Raw genomic sequence first — 18166 nt, forward strand, 5'->3', positions numbered from 1 at the left:
AAGATGCTGGCCCAGGGCCAACGGTCCAAGGTACCGTCTGGACCGACAAACAATTAGGTTTGGCAGCAGTGACTCGCAGCCAGACCCGAGCGCAATCAACTCCGCCTCCAGCCGCTCCGCCTTTCAGCCACCCGCCTCCCTTGTCAATTCCCTCCGATTTGCAACAACAGTTGCTCTCCCACCTTAAAACAGATACTTGGTTGCAAGCCAATAGACACATGTTAACTTTCACCGATGATCTTGCCTGGCGCAACGATCGTCTCTATGTACCCGAAGCAATGCGAAAAACCATACTCCAGCGCTGCCACGATGACAAGCTAGCTGGACATTTCGGCTACGTGAAAACTTTGCACCTCGTTCGCCGCCAATTCTGGTGGCCAACTTTACTCAAAGACTTGAAGGAATATGTCACTGCGTGCCCTGTATGTGCGGCGATAAAGCGCAAACCGGGCAAGCCCCAAGGTCTCCTTCAACCCGTGGCCACTCCATCTGTCCCTTGGCAGGATATCTCCATGGATTTTATCGTTGATCTACCCCCTAGTCAACGCAAAACTGTCATTTGGGTCGTCAAAGACTTTTTCTCCAAACAAGCCCACTTTATCCCATGCGCTTCTATCCCCACCGCACAACAGCTGGCACGCCTCTTCCTCATCCACGTGTACCGCCTCCACGGTATCCCCGCCCGTTTGGTAAGTGACAGAGGCACACAATTTACGTCACAATTTTGGCGGGCATTTTTGAAACTTTTGGGTACAAAACAATCGCTTTCTACCGCCTGGCATCCGGAAACGGACGGATCTACAGAGGCGGTTAATTCTACATTGGAACAATACCTCAGAGCTTTTGTTAACTACCAGCAAGACAACTGGGTCGATTTACTCCCATTTGCTGAGGTCGCTTACAACAATTCCATTCATCAAACCACTGGTCAAGTTCCCTTTAAAACAGTTTTTGGACGTGAATTCGTTCCGATTCCTGAACTTCCTCATCCTCAACCGCTCCCAGCCACCCTCGCTGGCTGGGCAGACTCTCTCAAAGACTCATGGTCTAATATTCTACTCGCTCTCCACCATGCCCAGGCTACCTACAAACGCCATGCCGATGCAAAGCGTTCCCCAGAACCATCTTTTGCGGTCGGAGATAAAGTCTACTTGTCAACTAAGTTTATCAAGTCCCCACAACCCTCTAAAAAACTTGGTCCTAAATTTGTCGGTCCTTTTCCAATTGTTGCTCAACTCAACCCTGTTACGTTTAAACTTGATTTACCTCACAACCTTAAACGTTTGCATCCTGTTTTCCATTGTAGTTTACTCAAACCCTGCCTGTCGTCGGACCGTTGGCATCCACAACCCACTCCTCCACCTCCCCTCATGATTGACAACCAGCAACACTTCGAGGTGGCATCTATCCTCGATTCCAGACGCCAGCGCTCCACTCTACAATACCTCATCCGCTGGAAACATTTCCCTCATCCTGAATGGGTTGCTGCTCCAGACGTGCATTCTCCTCGTCTCGTAGCCCAATTTCACTCTGCCTATCCTGACAAACCGGCTCCCTAATTTCTTTTGGGGGGGCAATATGTCATGTTCTCATTCTAATGTATGGTTAACATTGTAACGTTTCACATGTCATTCTCTGTTCCGTGTTCCTTCACCCGGGGTTTTTCCATTCTTTCGCCCTCCCTTGTTTTGAGGGCTTGGAATGCATGTTTGGGTTTGCGCTCCTGTTCAAGGTTACTTTCCCAGGCGCGTCTAACGGCTTCCAGCACCTGGGAGGGGGAGCGTCCTGACGGGCGACGGGGCGGGACCTGCTCACAAGCAAGGCTTTTAAGTTTGTATTTGGCGCGCTTTTGCTCATTCTCAGCTTTCTCTGTATTTGCATACTATTCCTTTAATAAATCAGTTATCTTTAAGCCCGAGCTTGTGAGACTGAGTATTTGGGTTTAGGCAATCGTTACATATAGTGACACCTAAGAAAATTGGCAGTGTAGGTGTATGTCAAATACTTCCAGCACCAGGGGTGCCAGAGGGGTTCCCCCTCAATATAAAGAATTTGATGTCTTTCGAGAAATGAAAGCAGATCAATTACCCCCACAGGGTAAAAAAATAGACTGTGCAATCAAATTGGACCCAAATGCTAAATTACCCAAACCAAAAATATATTCCATAACTCAAAAGGAGATGGAAGAGTTGAGGGAGTTCATAGATAAGAATCTGGTGCGCGGATTCATCGAGCCTGCCAATTCCCCGTTGGGCGCGCCTGTGCTATTCCACGCAAAAAAGGATGGGACATTAAGACGTTGTACCGATTATCGGGCTTTCAATGCGATCTCCACGACTTTGATGAAGGACATGTTTGCACATCTTTCCAAAGGCATTTTTTTTTCCAAATTAGTCTTGCGGGAGGCATATGTTCACATTCACATTAAAGATGAGTAGAAAACTGCTTTCAATTGCCCCATGGGATCTTTCCAATATAAAGTCCTCCCATTCAGTCTTTCAGGGGCTCCTGGGGTCTTCATGCAGTTTAAATGAAGTGCTACATGAACATTTATTCAAAGGGGTACTGGACTACCTAGATGATGTCTTCATCTACACTGAAACTGAGAAGGAACATGAACAATTAGTGAAAAAGGTACTGACCAAGCTTTGGGAGGCGAAGCTATATGCCTAATTGTGCAAGTGTTAATTTCATAAGACTCAGTTGGATTATTTGAGTTATCGGGTGTCTGTTCATGGCATAGAAATGGATCCGGCTAAAGTACAAGCAGTGGTGGCTTGGGAACGCCCACATACCAGGCAGCAGTTGCAGAGTTTCCTCGGGTTCGCCAATTTCTATCACCAGTTCATCCCAGGGTTCACGGATATTGCATTGCCTCTCACTGATTTGTTAAAAACCAAAGGCCAGGGAGAAACCCAGAAAGAAAAAAACCCGGGCACTATTTTACAATGGACTGACAGTTGCCAACCTGCTTTCGACAGGCTCAAACAATTGTTTACTGCCGAACCTGTCTTACAGCATCCTGACCCTGATCACCTCTACGTGGTACAGGTAGATGCCTAAGACACATCTATAGGGGCCATTTTATTTCAAAAGGACTCCCAGGGGAAGTTGCGTCCCTGTGCTTACTTGTCTAGAAAGTTTTCTGACACTGAGCACCACTGGCATGTATGGGAAAAAGAAGCTTTCGCTGTCAAAGCAGCTTTGGAGAGCTGGCGCCACTTACTGGAAGGAGCAAATTTCCCTTTTGAAGTATGGACTGATCACAAAAATTTAGAAGCACTTCGCACACCCAGGAAACAGCCCTAAGCAAGTTTGGTGGGTGCAGTTTTTTATTCACTTTAATTTCCAATTGAAATATTTCCCTGGCAAGAAAATTTTTCTAGCTGATGCATTGTCTTGCTTGCCTCAAGATTATAGCCAGCAACCTGAAATAAGTGACACACTTTTAACAAAACCCCAGCTTGGCTTGGCAGCAGTAACTACGAGTCATGCTCAATCACAACAGCAAGTCAGAAAACCACAGAAAGCGAAAGTAATTTCCGAGTTACAAGCTGAGCTCACTGACACGCTGAAATCTGATACTTGGTTGCAAACTCAGAGAGACAATGTAATTAAATCAAACGGCTTGTGCTGGGTTGACAATAAACTCTACATGCCCAATGTTTTACGCCGAAAAATCTTGCAAAGATCCCATGATGACAAAACAGCAGGACATTTTGGCTTTTTAAAAACTTTGCACCTTATTAGATGGCAATTTTGGTGGCCCACTTTGCGCAAGGATGTGAAAGACTATGTGGCTAGCTGTTCCATTTGTGCCATGTCGAAATGTAAAGATGGCAAACCGCAAGGCTTGCTGCAAAAAGTGGCTGAACCCTCACAACCCTGGGAACAAATTTCTATGGATTTTATAGTGGATTTACCTGACAGCCAAAGGAAAACAGTTATCTTGACTGTTAAGGACTTGTTCTCTAAAAAAGCCCATTTTATCCCTTGCACTTCTGTGCCCACTGCCCAGCAGTTAGCCAAAATGTTTCTAAGTCATGTTTACCGTTTACATGGTACACCTACAAGAATTATCTCTTACACAGGTGTGCAATTTACCTCTAAATTTTGGAAATCGTTTCTAAAGTTGATTGGCACCAAGGGTTGTCAACCGTGTCGCATCCCCAGACAGATGAAGCGACTGAGATTTTGAATTGTACTCTTGAGCAATTCCTCAGATCATATGTTAACTACCATCAGGATGATTTGGTAGATTTACTTCCCTTTGCTGAAGTTGCATATAACAATGCTGTACATCAAAGCACTGACAAAACCCTGTTCCAAGGAGTCAATGGACAAGATTTTGTATCCATTCCTGAGTTGCCAACACCACCACCTGAACCATGTTCTGCTGCTGAATAGGCTATTAAATTTCACAGTCATGGCCAATTATTCAGCAAGCCTTGGCAGATGCACAAGCCACTTATAAAAAGTATGCTGTTGCCCACCATTCCCCAGAGTGGAAATTCAATATTGGAGATAAAGTTTATCTTTCTAAAAAATTCATCAAATCCTCTCAACCAACCAAAAAGCTTGCTCCAAAATGTATTGGTGTCTTTCCTATTGTGGATATTATCAATCCTTTGACTGTCAAACTCCAACTTCCACATAATTTGTAACGCATCCATCCTGTTTTCCACTGCAGTTTGTTGAAACCATACCGAGAATCCCAACGCTGGCATCCTGCATCACCCCCACCATCCCCCATCATGACTGATGTCATCAACATTTTGAAGCAAAAGACATTTTGGATTCTCGCAAGATACGGGGCTCTCTTCAATATCTGATCCGATGGAAACATTTTCCTGATCCTGAATGGGTGCCCGCTCATGTTAATGCTCCTGTTTTTATCAACAGTTTCACACGGCCCATCCTGATAAACCGCATGATTAACATTTTCTCCACATATTAACCCTGTCTCTTCTTTTTAGCTTTTTTTTTTTAGGAGGGCAGAATGTCATGGTTCCTGTTCCAATGTTCCTGAAACATCGTAACAAGTTCCCATGCCATGCTGGTGCTGAGGCGTGTTGCTGGGCAGGAGGGGGCTGCTGCTGTTAGTTCATACCAGGCAGGAAGGCTGATGATGCGAGTGCAAAGGAATTCATGATTGGACTAAAGCTGCCTGACCAAGGTTGTTACCCGAAGATTGCCAGCAACCGTTTTGAACACCTGCACAGGAATGGAATTATACTGACAATGGAGGGAGGGGTCTGGGACTGCTCGTGGTTTGATTGGGAGAAATCGCACGCTTTTAGTATTCTCAGCTTTGCCTGTGATTCTGCATACTATTCATCATTAAATTGGATTTCCATAGAACTCTATGTGAGTCTGGTTGTTGATTTGAATAGGCAGTCATTACACCCTGTGAGGAACAGGAATCAAACAAAATCATAGGGTTGGAAAGCATCTTGGAGGCAAAAAACTTCAGGCCATCCCAGACCAATGGCTGTCCAACCTTTGACTGAAACTGTCATGTTCACCGTTTCAATGTTCTGAATACATCGTAACGTTTCGCATGTCATTTTCCTGACTCGGGTTTGCTGGAGGGAAATTTCCAGCCATGCCAGGCTGTAATCTGTTTACTGCACTGTGGAATGTATGTTTGGGTTATTGCCTCTGTCCAAGGTTACTTTCCCAGGCCAATGTGGGTAACGGTTGCTAACACCTGGGGAGGGGGTGGTTGCTAAGAGGGAGCGAGGGCGGGACTGGATTTGAAGCGAGGGTTTTTAGTTTGTATTTGGTGCGCTTTTGCTCATTCTCAGCTTTCTTTGTATTTGCATACTATTCTTTCAATAAATCAGTTATCCTTAAGCCCTTGCTTGTGAGACTGAGTCCGTTAGAATAGGCAATCATTACAGAAACCCTCTAGTGATGGAGCCTCTACAACTACAGGGGACAGGCTGTTCTACTGCTTAAGAGCACTCATATTTAGGAAATTCTGCCTTGTTTGTTTATTGTTCATTTATTTATTCAAAGTCATTTAATCCTACCAACTCCAATGGACTCTGGACACCATACAAAACCAAACAAATCCATGAAAACAGATAAAAGGTAAAACCACACCAACAGCCCAGAGTAAAATGATCTTTAAAGCAACACAAAGCAAACACAACAGGCCTAGGACCAAAGCCGAGTTTTCAGAGCTTTCCAGAACCCTTGGAGAGAGAGCACTGTCCTTATTTCTGGGAGGGGATGTTGTTCCAGAGGGTGGGGCCACAACAAAGAAAGCATATTTCCTTGGCCCTGCAAGATGACGATGTTTAATTGGGGGGAATGTGGAGCATACCCACTCTGCCAGAACATACCAGGAAGGCAGAAATGACGGAGACAAACCCTATGTTTCTCTCCAGTCATGTCCTAGGCCCTATACCATATGGGCCCTATGCCCTATGGAGATTTATAGGTAATAACCAGCATCTTGAATTGCACTCCCGGAAGGCTAAAACAGCAGGGATCCCTTGGATCTTAGGTTGGAGGCTATTCCAAAGGGCTGGGGTGGCAATCAAGAAGGCATGCCTCCAAGGTCCATCAGGTGACAACATTTAAGGGAGAGGACTTGGAGGACACCCACCCTATCTAACCTAGTAGGATGGGCAGATACCCTCAGGGAGAGGTGGTCCCACAAATACCCTGGTCCTGTGCCATGTAAGGCTTTAAAGTAGATAAGCTGCACCTTGAACTGTACCTGGAAAGCAACTGGGAGCCAGTCCATTATTCCATTTACACTTTGCCCTTCCAACGTAAGCCCTGAAATTCTGGGTGGGATTTAAGGAACTCTGAGGGCACATTTTTTAAATCCATTTGAGCAGCAAATAGCTGATGTGAACCAAAGCCCATCAATCAATGCTCACCTTCTATAGAGTCCTCCAGCAGAATGCCTGTCAGCACCTGCCAATCCTTCAGCAGGGCAGACGCACAGTCCCACAGGCTATCTACCAAATAGGCTGCATGGTCATGGAACTGTGGGTGGAGAACAAAATAGTGAAACCAACATGGGCAAGCCTCCCCAGGAATCTCACTCTCTGTTGTACAAACACTTAGCTTACCTCGCTTTCAATGAAGAACACCAAAAGCAACTGAAAGAAGACACGAGTGCCCTCATGGCACTCCCCCGATTCTCTCCTGGCATTCACTTTGGGTGCTAACAACCTACAAGCCAAGCCACAATCATTAGGAAAAGGAACCCAAGTCAGAAATCTGGGAAGAAATAGGAAATTGCATTCCTTTGGACAACAGAAGAACGTTTTCTCAGAATGCTGCACTGCATTGGGGAGGAGGGAGTCCACCTTACTCACTTTTTGTATAAAAATTCACCTGCAGCAGCAGCTACAGGACGACTGGAAGCATATACAAGTGGGAAGACCCTTTCACAGTCAGCATCTGTGAGCATACCATCCATATTCCTGCACAGAGACCAATCTTCAGTGCACGTAAAAACACCGATCACCAGCACTTCTAAGTAAGGGCAGAAAGGACAGACCCAAAACCCAAGAGACCCTCTGCCAGCCTGTGCAGAGAACACTGAATTCAAGGAGTGATTCAAATGCTAACAATGCCTCCAGATTACTCTGGCATTACTTACTGAAGGATGAGGATAAGCAGCCTAACGGCTTCCACTGCTACTTGGGGCTCTTTATCCAGCACCATGGACACAATCCGTTCCTGCCGAAAGCAACAGAAGTACTGGAGGGGTGGGGAATACCAACACCCTCACTTTTTAGGAATGGTTAAATATCTCCTTGAAAATGCATCAGACATATATTTCAGTACTTAAAGTTAAGTATACTTCTGATTGTTGGCTTATTCTATTCTTTTATTTGCTCACTACGTATTTTCCTTGTTGTCAACGTTTCATAATTTATGAAAGCTGCCATAGGAGCCCCAATCCTCCACTACCAAAGTGCATGACGCTATGAACCTGCCTCGAGCAAAGACCCGTCTCCTCGGGCAGGACGCTATGGAGGACAAACAAAGCTTTTCCTTTGTACACAGATAATTGCCATCAAGGATCCAGAACCCTGAAAGAGCAAGCGGAAACTGCTGGATGACCCTGGAGGGGAAGGAGCTGGACTACAAGAACCAGGTTGTGGTCCTTTCCTTAGTGTGCAGGGATAAGGGTATAATAAAAGACACTGTTGATGTTAAAAGAGGCTAATATTGGTGGAAAAGGCAGACTTGGAGCCTCCTTAGAAATGCAGAACTTAAGACTAATAAGGTCACCCTATCAGCCCAACCCACCTCACAGTGTTGTTGTGGGGAAAATAGGAGGAGGAAGGAGTATTAGCTATGTCCACTGCCTTGAGTTACTTATAAAGGCAGGATAAAAAAATATTTTAAAAATGTATCATTTCAGAAGGTATATAACCTGTAGCCTTGTGGGCTTCGGGGTTCTTCTGTGTTCTTCTGGCAAGAAGCCCAGTGATCACTGTCATTGTGCATCCCCATAAAAGACTGCTGCATCTTCTGTCTCCAATAGCTTTGGTTCCTTACTTAAGTGAGTGTTTTCCCCACAACACTGCCTTCTATGGGACACAGCCAAGATATGAGCTGCCTAATGGGGGGGGGGGGTTGTGCAAAGTACTTTGTTTTGACATTTCAAGAGCAGTAAGGGCTGTTCTAAGCATTTCTGGAAGTGTTCTGCAAATTTCCCACATGAAATAAAGCAAGGGGGTAACAGGATGTACGCCAGCTGATTTAGTCAGAACTGGGTTAGGGACAGAGTCTGTAAAGAGTGTAACATATATCAGATCGTTTAAGAATTGGGCCTGATAAGGTCACTCCAGAAACATGAGGAATAAACTTGGAACTTTAAACAGTGTGCTTAATTCCTTTAAATTTCGCTTTATTTTAATCTGCCTGCTTTAGGTATGGTGACTGATTTGACTTAACGTTTTGAATTTTGAGTGCTGAATTTTAATCTATTGTATAAAAGCTGATTGTCTTCTTGGTTTGTATTTCTGAAATGGTTGTTAGAATAAATTTTTTGGAATATAATAAATATACTTTTATTATACTCCAGCTCAGCAAATACTGCTTCCACCAGAGTCCCTTTTGGGAGGTGGGTGGTGATAAATTTGATTAATAAATAAATAAATAAATAATGGTCACTAGGTCAGGGGATTGACTATTCTCATTCAAGGAGAAACAATAAAGATATGATGTCTAGTGCCCAGCAATGCTTTCTTTCTGAAAAATGTTCTGGACCCATGCTGGGAAAAAAGAGGTGAACAGCAGCTAGACTGGGGCTAATTTTAAGCTACATACATTGTTTCAAATTCAGCCTAACTCAGATCAACAGGCTTCAGCAGGCACTAAAGAGAGGATTCCTGGGTACAATGATACCTAATGCTGAGCTCAGCACATAAAAATATTTATTTTACCATAATTTTTATATTGACTTTGGTTGGTGCACAATAAAACTGTAAATAAAACATATCTACCAAAAAAAAAAAACCACTCCCACAGACTTCGTGAAAATCACTGAAGCATGAGTTTTAATTTGGATTTTAAAAGGCTACCCATTGGTTACTCACTATGAGACAAAACCTTATTGAAAAAGTACACTTCTCGGTGCCTTCTGGAACACCAGAAGCAAAGGAGCCGAGCGTGCCTCTAGCAACAGCATGTTCTATCCCGCAGGGGGCAATACATCACAGGACCCGATGCCACGCTTCATGGGATAATCAGCCCTCTGAATTGAACAATTACTAATTAGTAAAAATTAAATTAAAAAAAGAAAAAAAATGAATTGGGTCCAGAAGCTGACTGACAGCCACTGCAAAACAGTTTAACAGCAGGAGTGGATTTTCCTGCAAGCAGTCTAACAGCTACGCTTTGTGTTAGTTGTCCTCAAAGGCAGCCCCGCATACACCATGCTGGTGTAGCATACAGTGGCTGTATGGTGGTCAGGTGGTAAGTTGCAAAAATTAAGTTGTTAAATTATACTTGTGCAATGATATCAATAGAAGTGTGCATGAAAAGAAAGAAATTTAGAAGGGAAAACTTCCAGTCAGGGGCCCCAAACGGTTCAGCAGCTGTGAACAATTACCCCAACTATTCCAATTCCCTAACAACGGATGCCAAAGAGCCGTGGCTTCTTTTTTAAACCGTACCCAATTAGATTGACCCAGACTCAAGAGACACACAAAACCACTGGACCCTGGACAGCTGCCGACCTGGCGCTGGGGGAAAGGCTCAAACGGGAGGGGAAGGAGGCAGCCCAGGGGCCTGCATTTTTTTCAAGCAGCCTGCCCTGCCACACTTCTTTTGATCCAACAAGCACCAGGCAGTTCACATCACAAGCTCACATTCTACCCCCGAGTTTAATTCTTCCTGAGGCAACCACCGAACGGGGCAAAAATGGCTACTTGTGGTCAAAGGCCCTGTTGCAATCAAGACGCTGTTAGGTAGACCAGGCAGTGAACTCTACTATGCACATCCTGTCCTGCACATATTTTTAACTTACATTTTATCACTTTTTTGTACTTTTTGTATTAGGATATGTATTTCATTTCTGTCAAGAGTCTACTGGATTTCATCTCTATTTGCCCTTAAAAGTTCCTCTTTTATTACAGCAAAAGTGACTGAAATGAGAAGAATTAGGAACTATTACAATCAATATTTTAGCCAAAGAAAACAGCTGCTATTCCCTTTCGGTGAAAAACCCTTCTGGGCTGGGGTCTTTCTCTATTGCACTTTACTCCACTATAATAGTAATTTTACACACCTAGCTATGTCCCTACTCCAACAGTAAGGCAACTGCTAAGAAGCACCCCCACGTCAACGTCTCTCGGAGTGGGGAGATGTGGAAAAATTCAGCTAAAATGACAGAAGCTTCATCTTGTGGAATTATCTGGGACTGGTTTGAACCTGTCAATCCTAAGGCAGTAGACACAGTCTTCCATGTTGTTAGCTCTGCCATCTGTGGATCAGATCCCTGGAAATGGAAGGATTGGCTTATGACAAATCTACAAAGCTTCAACCCAGAAATGGAGAAATGAGTCAGGAAGACAAAGGCAGAAAAAGAGCCAAGGCTAACAAAGGAGGCAAAATCCAGCAAGAATAATTCCAATCGAAGCGAATATTTGTAGCTCAGGGTTGAAGTGTGGAGTCCCTGGTGCTCTCTGAGCCTTGTTGTTTCCTTGCAGACGTTTCATTGCCAGGCCAGGCAGCATCTTCAGTGCAAACAGGGAGAGGGCCTTCCTCTCTGTTTATATACAATTTTAGTTGGTTTATGTGGTACGGTGATGCCATGCGGTTGTAACAGTCCGTTGTACCTCAGCAACATCTCAGAAACTACCAACAGACTGTTACAACCGCATGGCATCACCGTACCACATAAACCAACTAAAACTCTTCAAAACATCCTAAGTAACCCAAAAGACCCACTAGCCCAAGAAGAAAAAACAGGAGTTATTTACAACATACAGCGCAGAGACTGTAACAGCCACTACGGAGGACAGACAGGCAGAAGACTGGCAGAGCGCATCCACGAACACCAACTAGCAGTCAGAAGACACGTTGAGAACTCCTTAATCTCAGAACACATGGACAGACTCAACCATAGTTTCAACTGGGAAACTGAAAGCATCCAAAACCAAGCCAAATCCAAAAACACCAGAGAATTCCTGGAAGCCTGGCACTCAGACAAAGCAGCCATCAACAGACACATAGAGGTAAACAACATTTACATACCATTCAAAAGGGACAAAATAAAAGCCAAAAGACCAGTACACCTCCTCGCCAGCAATCAACACCCAGATATGCAAAAATCAACGCTAGGATTAACACCAGATGAACAACCAAACAGCACAATACACCCTAATCAAGGAACTATTAACTCAGTCAATCAACCCAGCAGCAAACAACAGCCCAATCAAAGAACTCCCAAGGAGAGAACAACACTCCCACCAACACAAGCAGGGTAAGCCACTGTATATAAACAGAGAGCAAGGCCCTCTCCCTGTTTGCACTGAAGATGTTGCCTAGTCTGGCATGTTGATGTTTGTAAAAATATACATCAGAATTTACACAACAGAATAGAAACCATTATGATAGAAATTGCTGAGTCATTTGATCTGCAATTTAGCTGTGTCATTATGGCTGAGCAGGAAGCTAATGAAATAGGAAGAAACTGATGAAGTAAGATGATGAAATGTGTAATGTTTATTTGTTTATTTATTTATTATTCACATTTCTATCACCCCCCATCTCCCCCTAAAAGGGGGACTCTGGGCGGTTTACAATAAAATTCACCTTAAAACCTAACATCATAAAATCACCAATATTAATATAATAAAAATATAAATATAAAATCCAAGTGGGAGGTTTCCATTCCGTCGGGAGAACTCTACATCACCAGCCACCCCCAGAAAAAGCTATTGCCCTTCCCATCCCAGGCAAGGCGGCAAAACCAGGTCTTCAAGCCCCTCCGGAAGGTCAGGAGCGAAGAGGCCTGCCTCACCTCGGGGGGTAGAATGTTCCACAGGGCGGGCGCCACTGCAGAGAAGGCATGCCTCCTGGACCCCGCCAGATGAAATTCTCTTACAGATGGGGTCCGCAACATGCCCTCTCTGCATGATCAGGTGGGACGAGTTGATGTTATAGGGCTGAGACGGTCCCTCAGGTAGCCTGGCCCCATGCCATGTAGGGCTTTAAAGGTGATAACCAACACCTTGAATTGGACCCGGAAGCAGACCAGTACCCAATGCAGCTCACGCAGTAGAGGAGTTACATGTGCTGATCTTGGAGCACTCATCACTGTTCGTGCAGCCGCATTTTGGACCAACTGAAACTTCCGGATACTCTTCAAGGGTAGAGTAGAGCACATTGCAGTAGTCTATATGGGAGATGACCAGGGCATGAGTGACTGTGCGGAGGGCATCTCGATCCAGGAAAGGGCGTAACTGGCGCACAACCTGAAGTTGTGCAAAGGCCCTCCTAGCCATGACTGCCACCTGCTCTTCAAGTAATATGGTTGCATGGTGTAATGAAATGACCTTTCACCTGGATGCTGTTACTTTCTCTTTGACCTGCGCTGTGGAAACCGTCTGTATGCTGCTTAGCAGAAAACTTCTGCACAAAGCTGTATGTATGTAAAGAGACTCTTAACACTGGCTAATGCGTCTGAGTCATTTCTACTATTGGCCCTAGTATACTTCACAGGCTGTGCGAATGGAAATTGCTGAAAGGTTATGGGCCCAGATCCTGTCGCTGATCAAGAATTGAGACAGTCCTGAACTCTGGTGAGGCTGTTTTCTTCACTGTCGTGCTTGGAAGGGACTGAAGACAGCGTGCTAACAGCAAGTATGCAGTCAACTATCGGGGGAGGATTTCCTCTCTCCAGGCTGAGACAAATTATCTCTCTTGGTCCTTGAAAATGGAAATGTTTCTACGGAGAGATTTATGGCAAATAGTAAGTGACCCTCCGGATGACTTGGAGGAGGATGAACAACGGCTGAACAAGAGAGCATTGGCAAGTATAACATTATGTTTGGAAGACAGCCAATTGATACATGTGAGGGGGTGTACTTTAGCCCAAGAATGCTGGAATACACTTCGTGAACTGTATGTAAGAGAAACAGCCAGTAGTAAAGTTGCTCTAACTAGGAAATTATATAGAGCAAGGTTGCGTGATGGCGACAAGGTGGCTGAGCACATAAAATTTATGATGAACATTTTTCTGGAATTAGAGGAGCGTGGGATGCATTTTGCAGAGGCACATAAAGCTTATGTCCTTTTAAGCTCTTTGGATGAATCCTAGGATGTATTAGCAACAAGTCTTGGCTCTATGGCAGAGAAGGACTTGACTACCAGTTATCTAACTGGAAGGTTGTTGGAGGAGGAGCAGAGGCGACAAGAGCACGTCCGTGACACAGGGAGAGGCAGCATACCTCGGCAGAGAGGGACGATGATGCAAGGAGCTGCTGCAACAGCAGAAGAGAAGGTGAATGCTGTTAAGCGCTGCTACACGTGCGGATCCACTAAACACTTGCAACAAGACTGTGTTGTAAAGAAGGAAAAAAGCAAAAAGAAACCAGCTCAGCTGAGGAGCGATGCCCAACTTTCTGTTGTTAAAGTGACAGAAAGGAATTCAAGGGGCAGATGGCTACTGGACAGCGGAGTCAGTGAACACATCTCAAATGATCCTGATCTGTTTACTGATCTAGGACCGGCTGCACAAGATCATGTAAGCCTGGCAAATGGAAATTGTGCTTCTGTAATCAGGCAAGGCACTGTATATGTGCCCTGTTTAAATGACAATTTGATTGTGTTCTGCGTCCTGAACTTAGAGCATAATATAATTAGCGTGTCTCATTTAGATCATAAGGGATATGATGTTACGTTTGCAAATGGTAAATGCCACATAAGGAAAAATGGGCGAATATGCGGGGAGGGCATATTACAAGACAATTTGTATATAATGAAGACAAAGGAAGTGAGCACAGAAGCAAACACTGCTATTAGTAATAAGCCATATCATGATCAGTGTGTCCATTTATGGCACCGAAGGCTGGGACATGCAAACTTTAGAGTAGTGGAACAAATGCCCGATGTACTGACAGGAATAAATATGAAACCATGCCAGAATTTTCTGGATTGTTCAACCTGTAAAATGACAAAATCAAAAGCATATCCTGTAAGCAGAAAAAGTAACAGGGTGTCAGACAGGTGTTTCCAATTAGTACATGCTGATGTAATTGGCCCTATGTCAAAAACACTAGGGGGTGCCAGATTTCTGTTAGTAATAATAGATGACTATTCATGTTATTTAATGAAACACAAAAGTGAAGTATTTGTGCAGTTTAAGCAGTGGATAAATTTTGTGGAAAGGCGTTATAACATGAAAGTATGTGAGTTAGACAGACAGAGGAAGTGAGTTTATGGCTGGGAGTTTCCAGCAATGGCTGAATAGGAGGGGCATTAAACATAGAAAAACTAACCCGTATTCGCCAGCCAGAAATCAGATTGTTGAACAAAGAAATGGCGTATTGCAAACAATGAAAGATTCACTGTTGTCTGACTCAGGTTTATCCAATGGGTATTGGGGTGAGGCAATTTTAACAGCAAATTATCTAGTTAACAGGCTGTGGAGCACAGCGATAAATGAAATACCCTGTTTTCTTTTGTATGGAAAGAAACCATCCTTATCTCATTTGAGAGTATTTGGGTCTCATGCGTGCGTAAATATACCAAAAACAATCAGGAGAAAAGGATAGGCAAAAGCAAAAAAGCTTGTGTTTGTGGGATATGAACAGGGATCAAAAGGGTACAGGTCCACTGATGGAAGAAAGGTTATTATTTCGGGATCAGCAAATTTTTGTGAGCACAGCAACTGGAGGAAGTTGCATGAAAACTCTGAAGTATATCTTCCAAGCCAAGAACAGGCTGAACCATTGCTACAGCAACCGAATGCCCAAGGACAGATTAAGTTAGAAGAATTAACCCCAGAAGTGCAAGTACAGGAGGAACCTGCACTTGTATGCAGGTCTGAAAGGAGTACTAAAAGAATTCCACCCCAAAGATTCACACCGGGTGATGTGAAGGTATATTACATAAATTATGAACCACAAAATTACCAAGAAGTATTGGAGCTCCCAAGGTCTGAGCAAATGGAATGGAGAGAGGCTATTATCAGCACCTGATCATTCGAGCATTCACACAATCACTGTCAGGAGGCTGGGATTCCTTTAACTGTTTTAATGAAGTGTAATGAACAGTATAGAAAGCAAGCTGCGAATAAAGATTTCCCGCTCAAACCTAACTTAAAAACTACATTCCCTTAGTTAGTCCCCTTTCCCATGAAACCATGTCACCCCCCCTCCCCTCCAGATGGCATTCCTGGCGTATCTCAACCCCGTGTCCTTGATGTCCTCCATGGCCATAATAAACCACTTCACACTCCAACTTCACACCCCCTCCCATCCGGTGACACGGATTCCATTCCTTGGAGAAGGAAATGATGGTAGATGCTCCAATAAGAGTTTCTGTAAAACCTTTGATCAGGAGGGTCTGACACTATGCATAACGAAATGAAATCTATGTATGATCATAATGTTTTCACTCCTGTAACTTTGCCTATAGGACAAAAATCAGTTGGATGTAAGTGGGTATATAAAAAAAAATAGTTAACTTAGATATAAAACATAAAGCTAGACTAGTAGCTCGTGGTTATTCACAAATAAAAAATCTCACATATGATGAAGTTTTTGCACCCAATCTTAGAGGTGAAACGTTAAGGGTAGCGTTAACCTTAGCTGCAGCAAAGGAATGTGTAGTACATCATTTTGATATAACGACTGCCTACCTAAATGCTAATCTTAAGGAAGAATTTTATACGATGGAGGCTCCAGGGTATGAATCCGGAAAGGCAGGCAAAGTATACAGATTAAACAAGGCAATCTATGGACTGAGACAATCTGCAAGAAACTGGAATCAGTGTCTAGATTCTACATTAAGGAATATAGGATTTCAGGGCAGCTTAGCTGACCCATGTTTATATACAAAAGGATATGGCGATGAACAAATGATACTCTTGGCATTTGTAGATTATTTAAGTCTTATAGCAGAAGAACAAAGCAGAATAGATGCATTTGTGAAGCAACTGAATCAAGAATTTAAACTGAACAATTCGGGAGAAATAAGGAATTATTTAGGAGTAGAAATTAGAAAAATAGAAGGAAAAGGATATGTTCTAAGCCAAAAGAAAAAAATAGAACAACTGCTCAGGAATTACAACATGGAAAACTATAAAGAGGTTTTTACTCCTACGGTCGTTGATTTTCTAAAGGTAGATGAAAATGATGAAAACAAAACGATGGATAAGGATATATACCAATCAGCGATTGGAAGTTTACTGTATCTTGCCCAATGGTCAAGACCAGATATTGGAACTGCTGTCAATATTTTAGGCAGATATACTGCGCAACCTACACAGAGACATTGGCTAGGTATTAAGCGTATATTTAGGTACCTAAAAGGAACAATTAACAAATGTTTACTCTTAAGTTACTCTGAACCATTAGAATTAAAGTGTTCCGTTGACAGCGACTGGGGCAATTATGTTCAAGATAGAAAGTCTATGACAGGGCTAGTAATTAAATTAGGAGATGCCCTAGTTGGATGGAAATCCAGAAAGCAAACATCGATCGCATTGTCAACGGCTGAAGCTGAATATGCAGCATTATCAGAGTTACGTTCTGAGATTGTACGGTACAAACAGCTACTGCAAGACTTACATATTAAAGTGGAACGGCCAATTCCAATGTTAAGAGGATAGTAAGGCTTGTATCCAGATGGCAACAAGCGAGTGAGTTAAGGGCAGAAGTAAACATGTTGACATTAAGTATTATCACGTTAAAGAAGCAGTTAAAGAAAAACTAATTAAGTTACTGCCCATCTGAAGAGAATACAGCTGATATGACGAAACCATTATGTGCAGAAAGACAGAGAACACATGTTGAGAAACTAGGTTTAATATCCATGTAATTCATGTTGGAAATATTACGATATTCTGGTGTAAATTAGAGGGGTGTAGATGTTTGTAAAAATATACATCAGAACTTACACAACAGAACAGAAACCGTTATGATAGAAATTGCTGAGTCATTTGATCTGCAATTTAGCTGTGTATCAGGCTCTGCCTGCTACCCAATAAAACACAGATGCTAATTTGGGGTTTAGGTTCTGATTTTATTTGGGCATAGAATGCATGCCTTACGTAAAAAGATGAGAGTGGAGCGCGCTGGAACGGGATTTAAATAGCCCACGCCGGTCAGCGCTCCACCCCTCCTTACCCTGGGTGTGCCCCGAGCCCCGAGTGTCCTGTTGCCGGTGGGTGAGGGATCGGGGAGCCCCTCTGGTGCCCCGGGCGTTTCCTTAATCGTTTCCCCAGGCCGGTGATGAGTTTAAGCCGGGCGATGATGTCCGTGCTTCTTTTGACAGTTCGGGCGTGCCTCGTGGTCGGGCGTTGTCAATTTCATTCTTTGCAGCATTGTATCTTTCCTATCTGCTTTTCCGGCTGGAGTCGTTACTTTGTTGCCGGTGTCTGTTGCTCTCTTTTGTTAATCAGTTGCTTATCCCTTAATCCCTCGGCACCCCTTTCCTTGTATTGTTATGTGAG

At 43.6% G+C, this 18166-nt stretch overlaps 1 protein-coding gene across 1 annotated transcript in view; it reads right to left on the reverse strand.

Annotated features, from left to right (window-relative positions):
• The window catches only part of STAG3 (STAG3 cohesin complex component), a 94650-nt gene that overhangs the window by 54112 nt on the left and 22372 nt on the right, over positions 1-18166 (reverse strand). The window contains exons 10-13 of the mRNA XM_063296765.1: positions 7628-7707; positions 7341-7448; positions 7092-7194; positions 6897-7005 (exon numbers count right to left, since the gene is read on the reverse strand). Of these exons, the coding sequence (XP_063152835.1) occupies positions 6897-7005; positions 7092-7194; positions 7341-7448; positions 7628-7707 (400 nt within the window). The remainder of the gene's footprint in view (positions 1-6896; positions 7006-7091; positions 7195-7340; positions 7449-7627; positions 7708-18166) is intronic.

This window comes from Candoia aspera, chromosome 3, assembly GCF_035149785.1.
Source record: "Candoia aspera isolate rCanAsp1 chromosome 3, rCanAsp1.hap2, whole genome shotgun sequence".
NCBI classification, from domain to species: Eukaryota; Metazoa; Chordata; class Lepidosauria; order Squamata; family Boidae; genus Candoia; species Candoia aspera.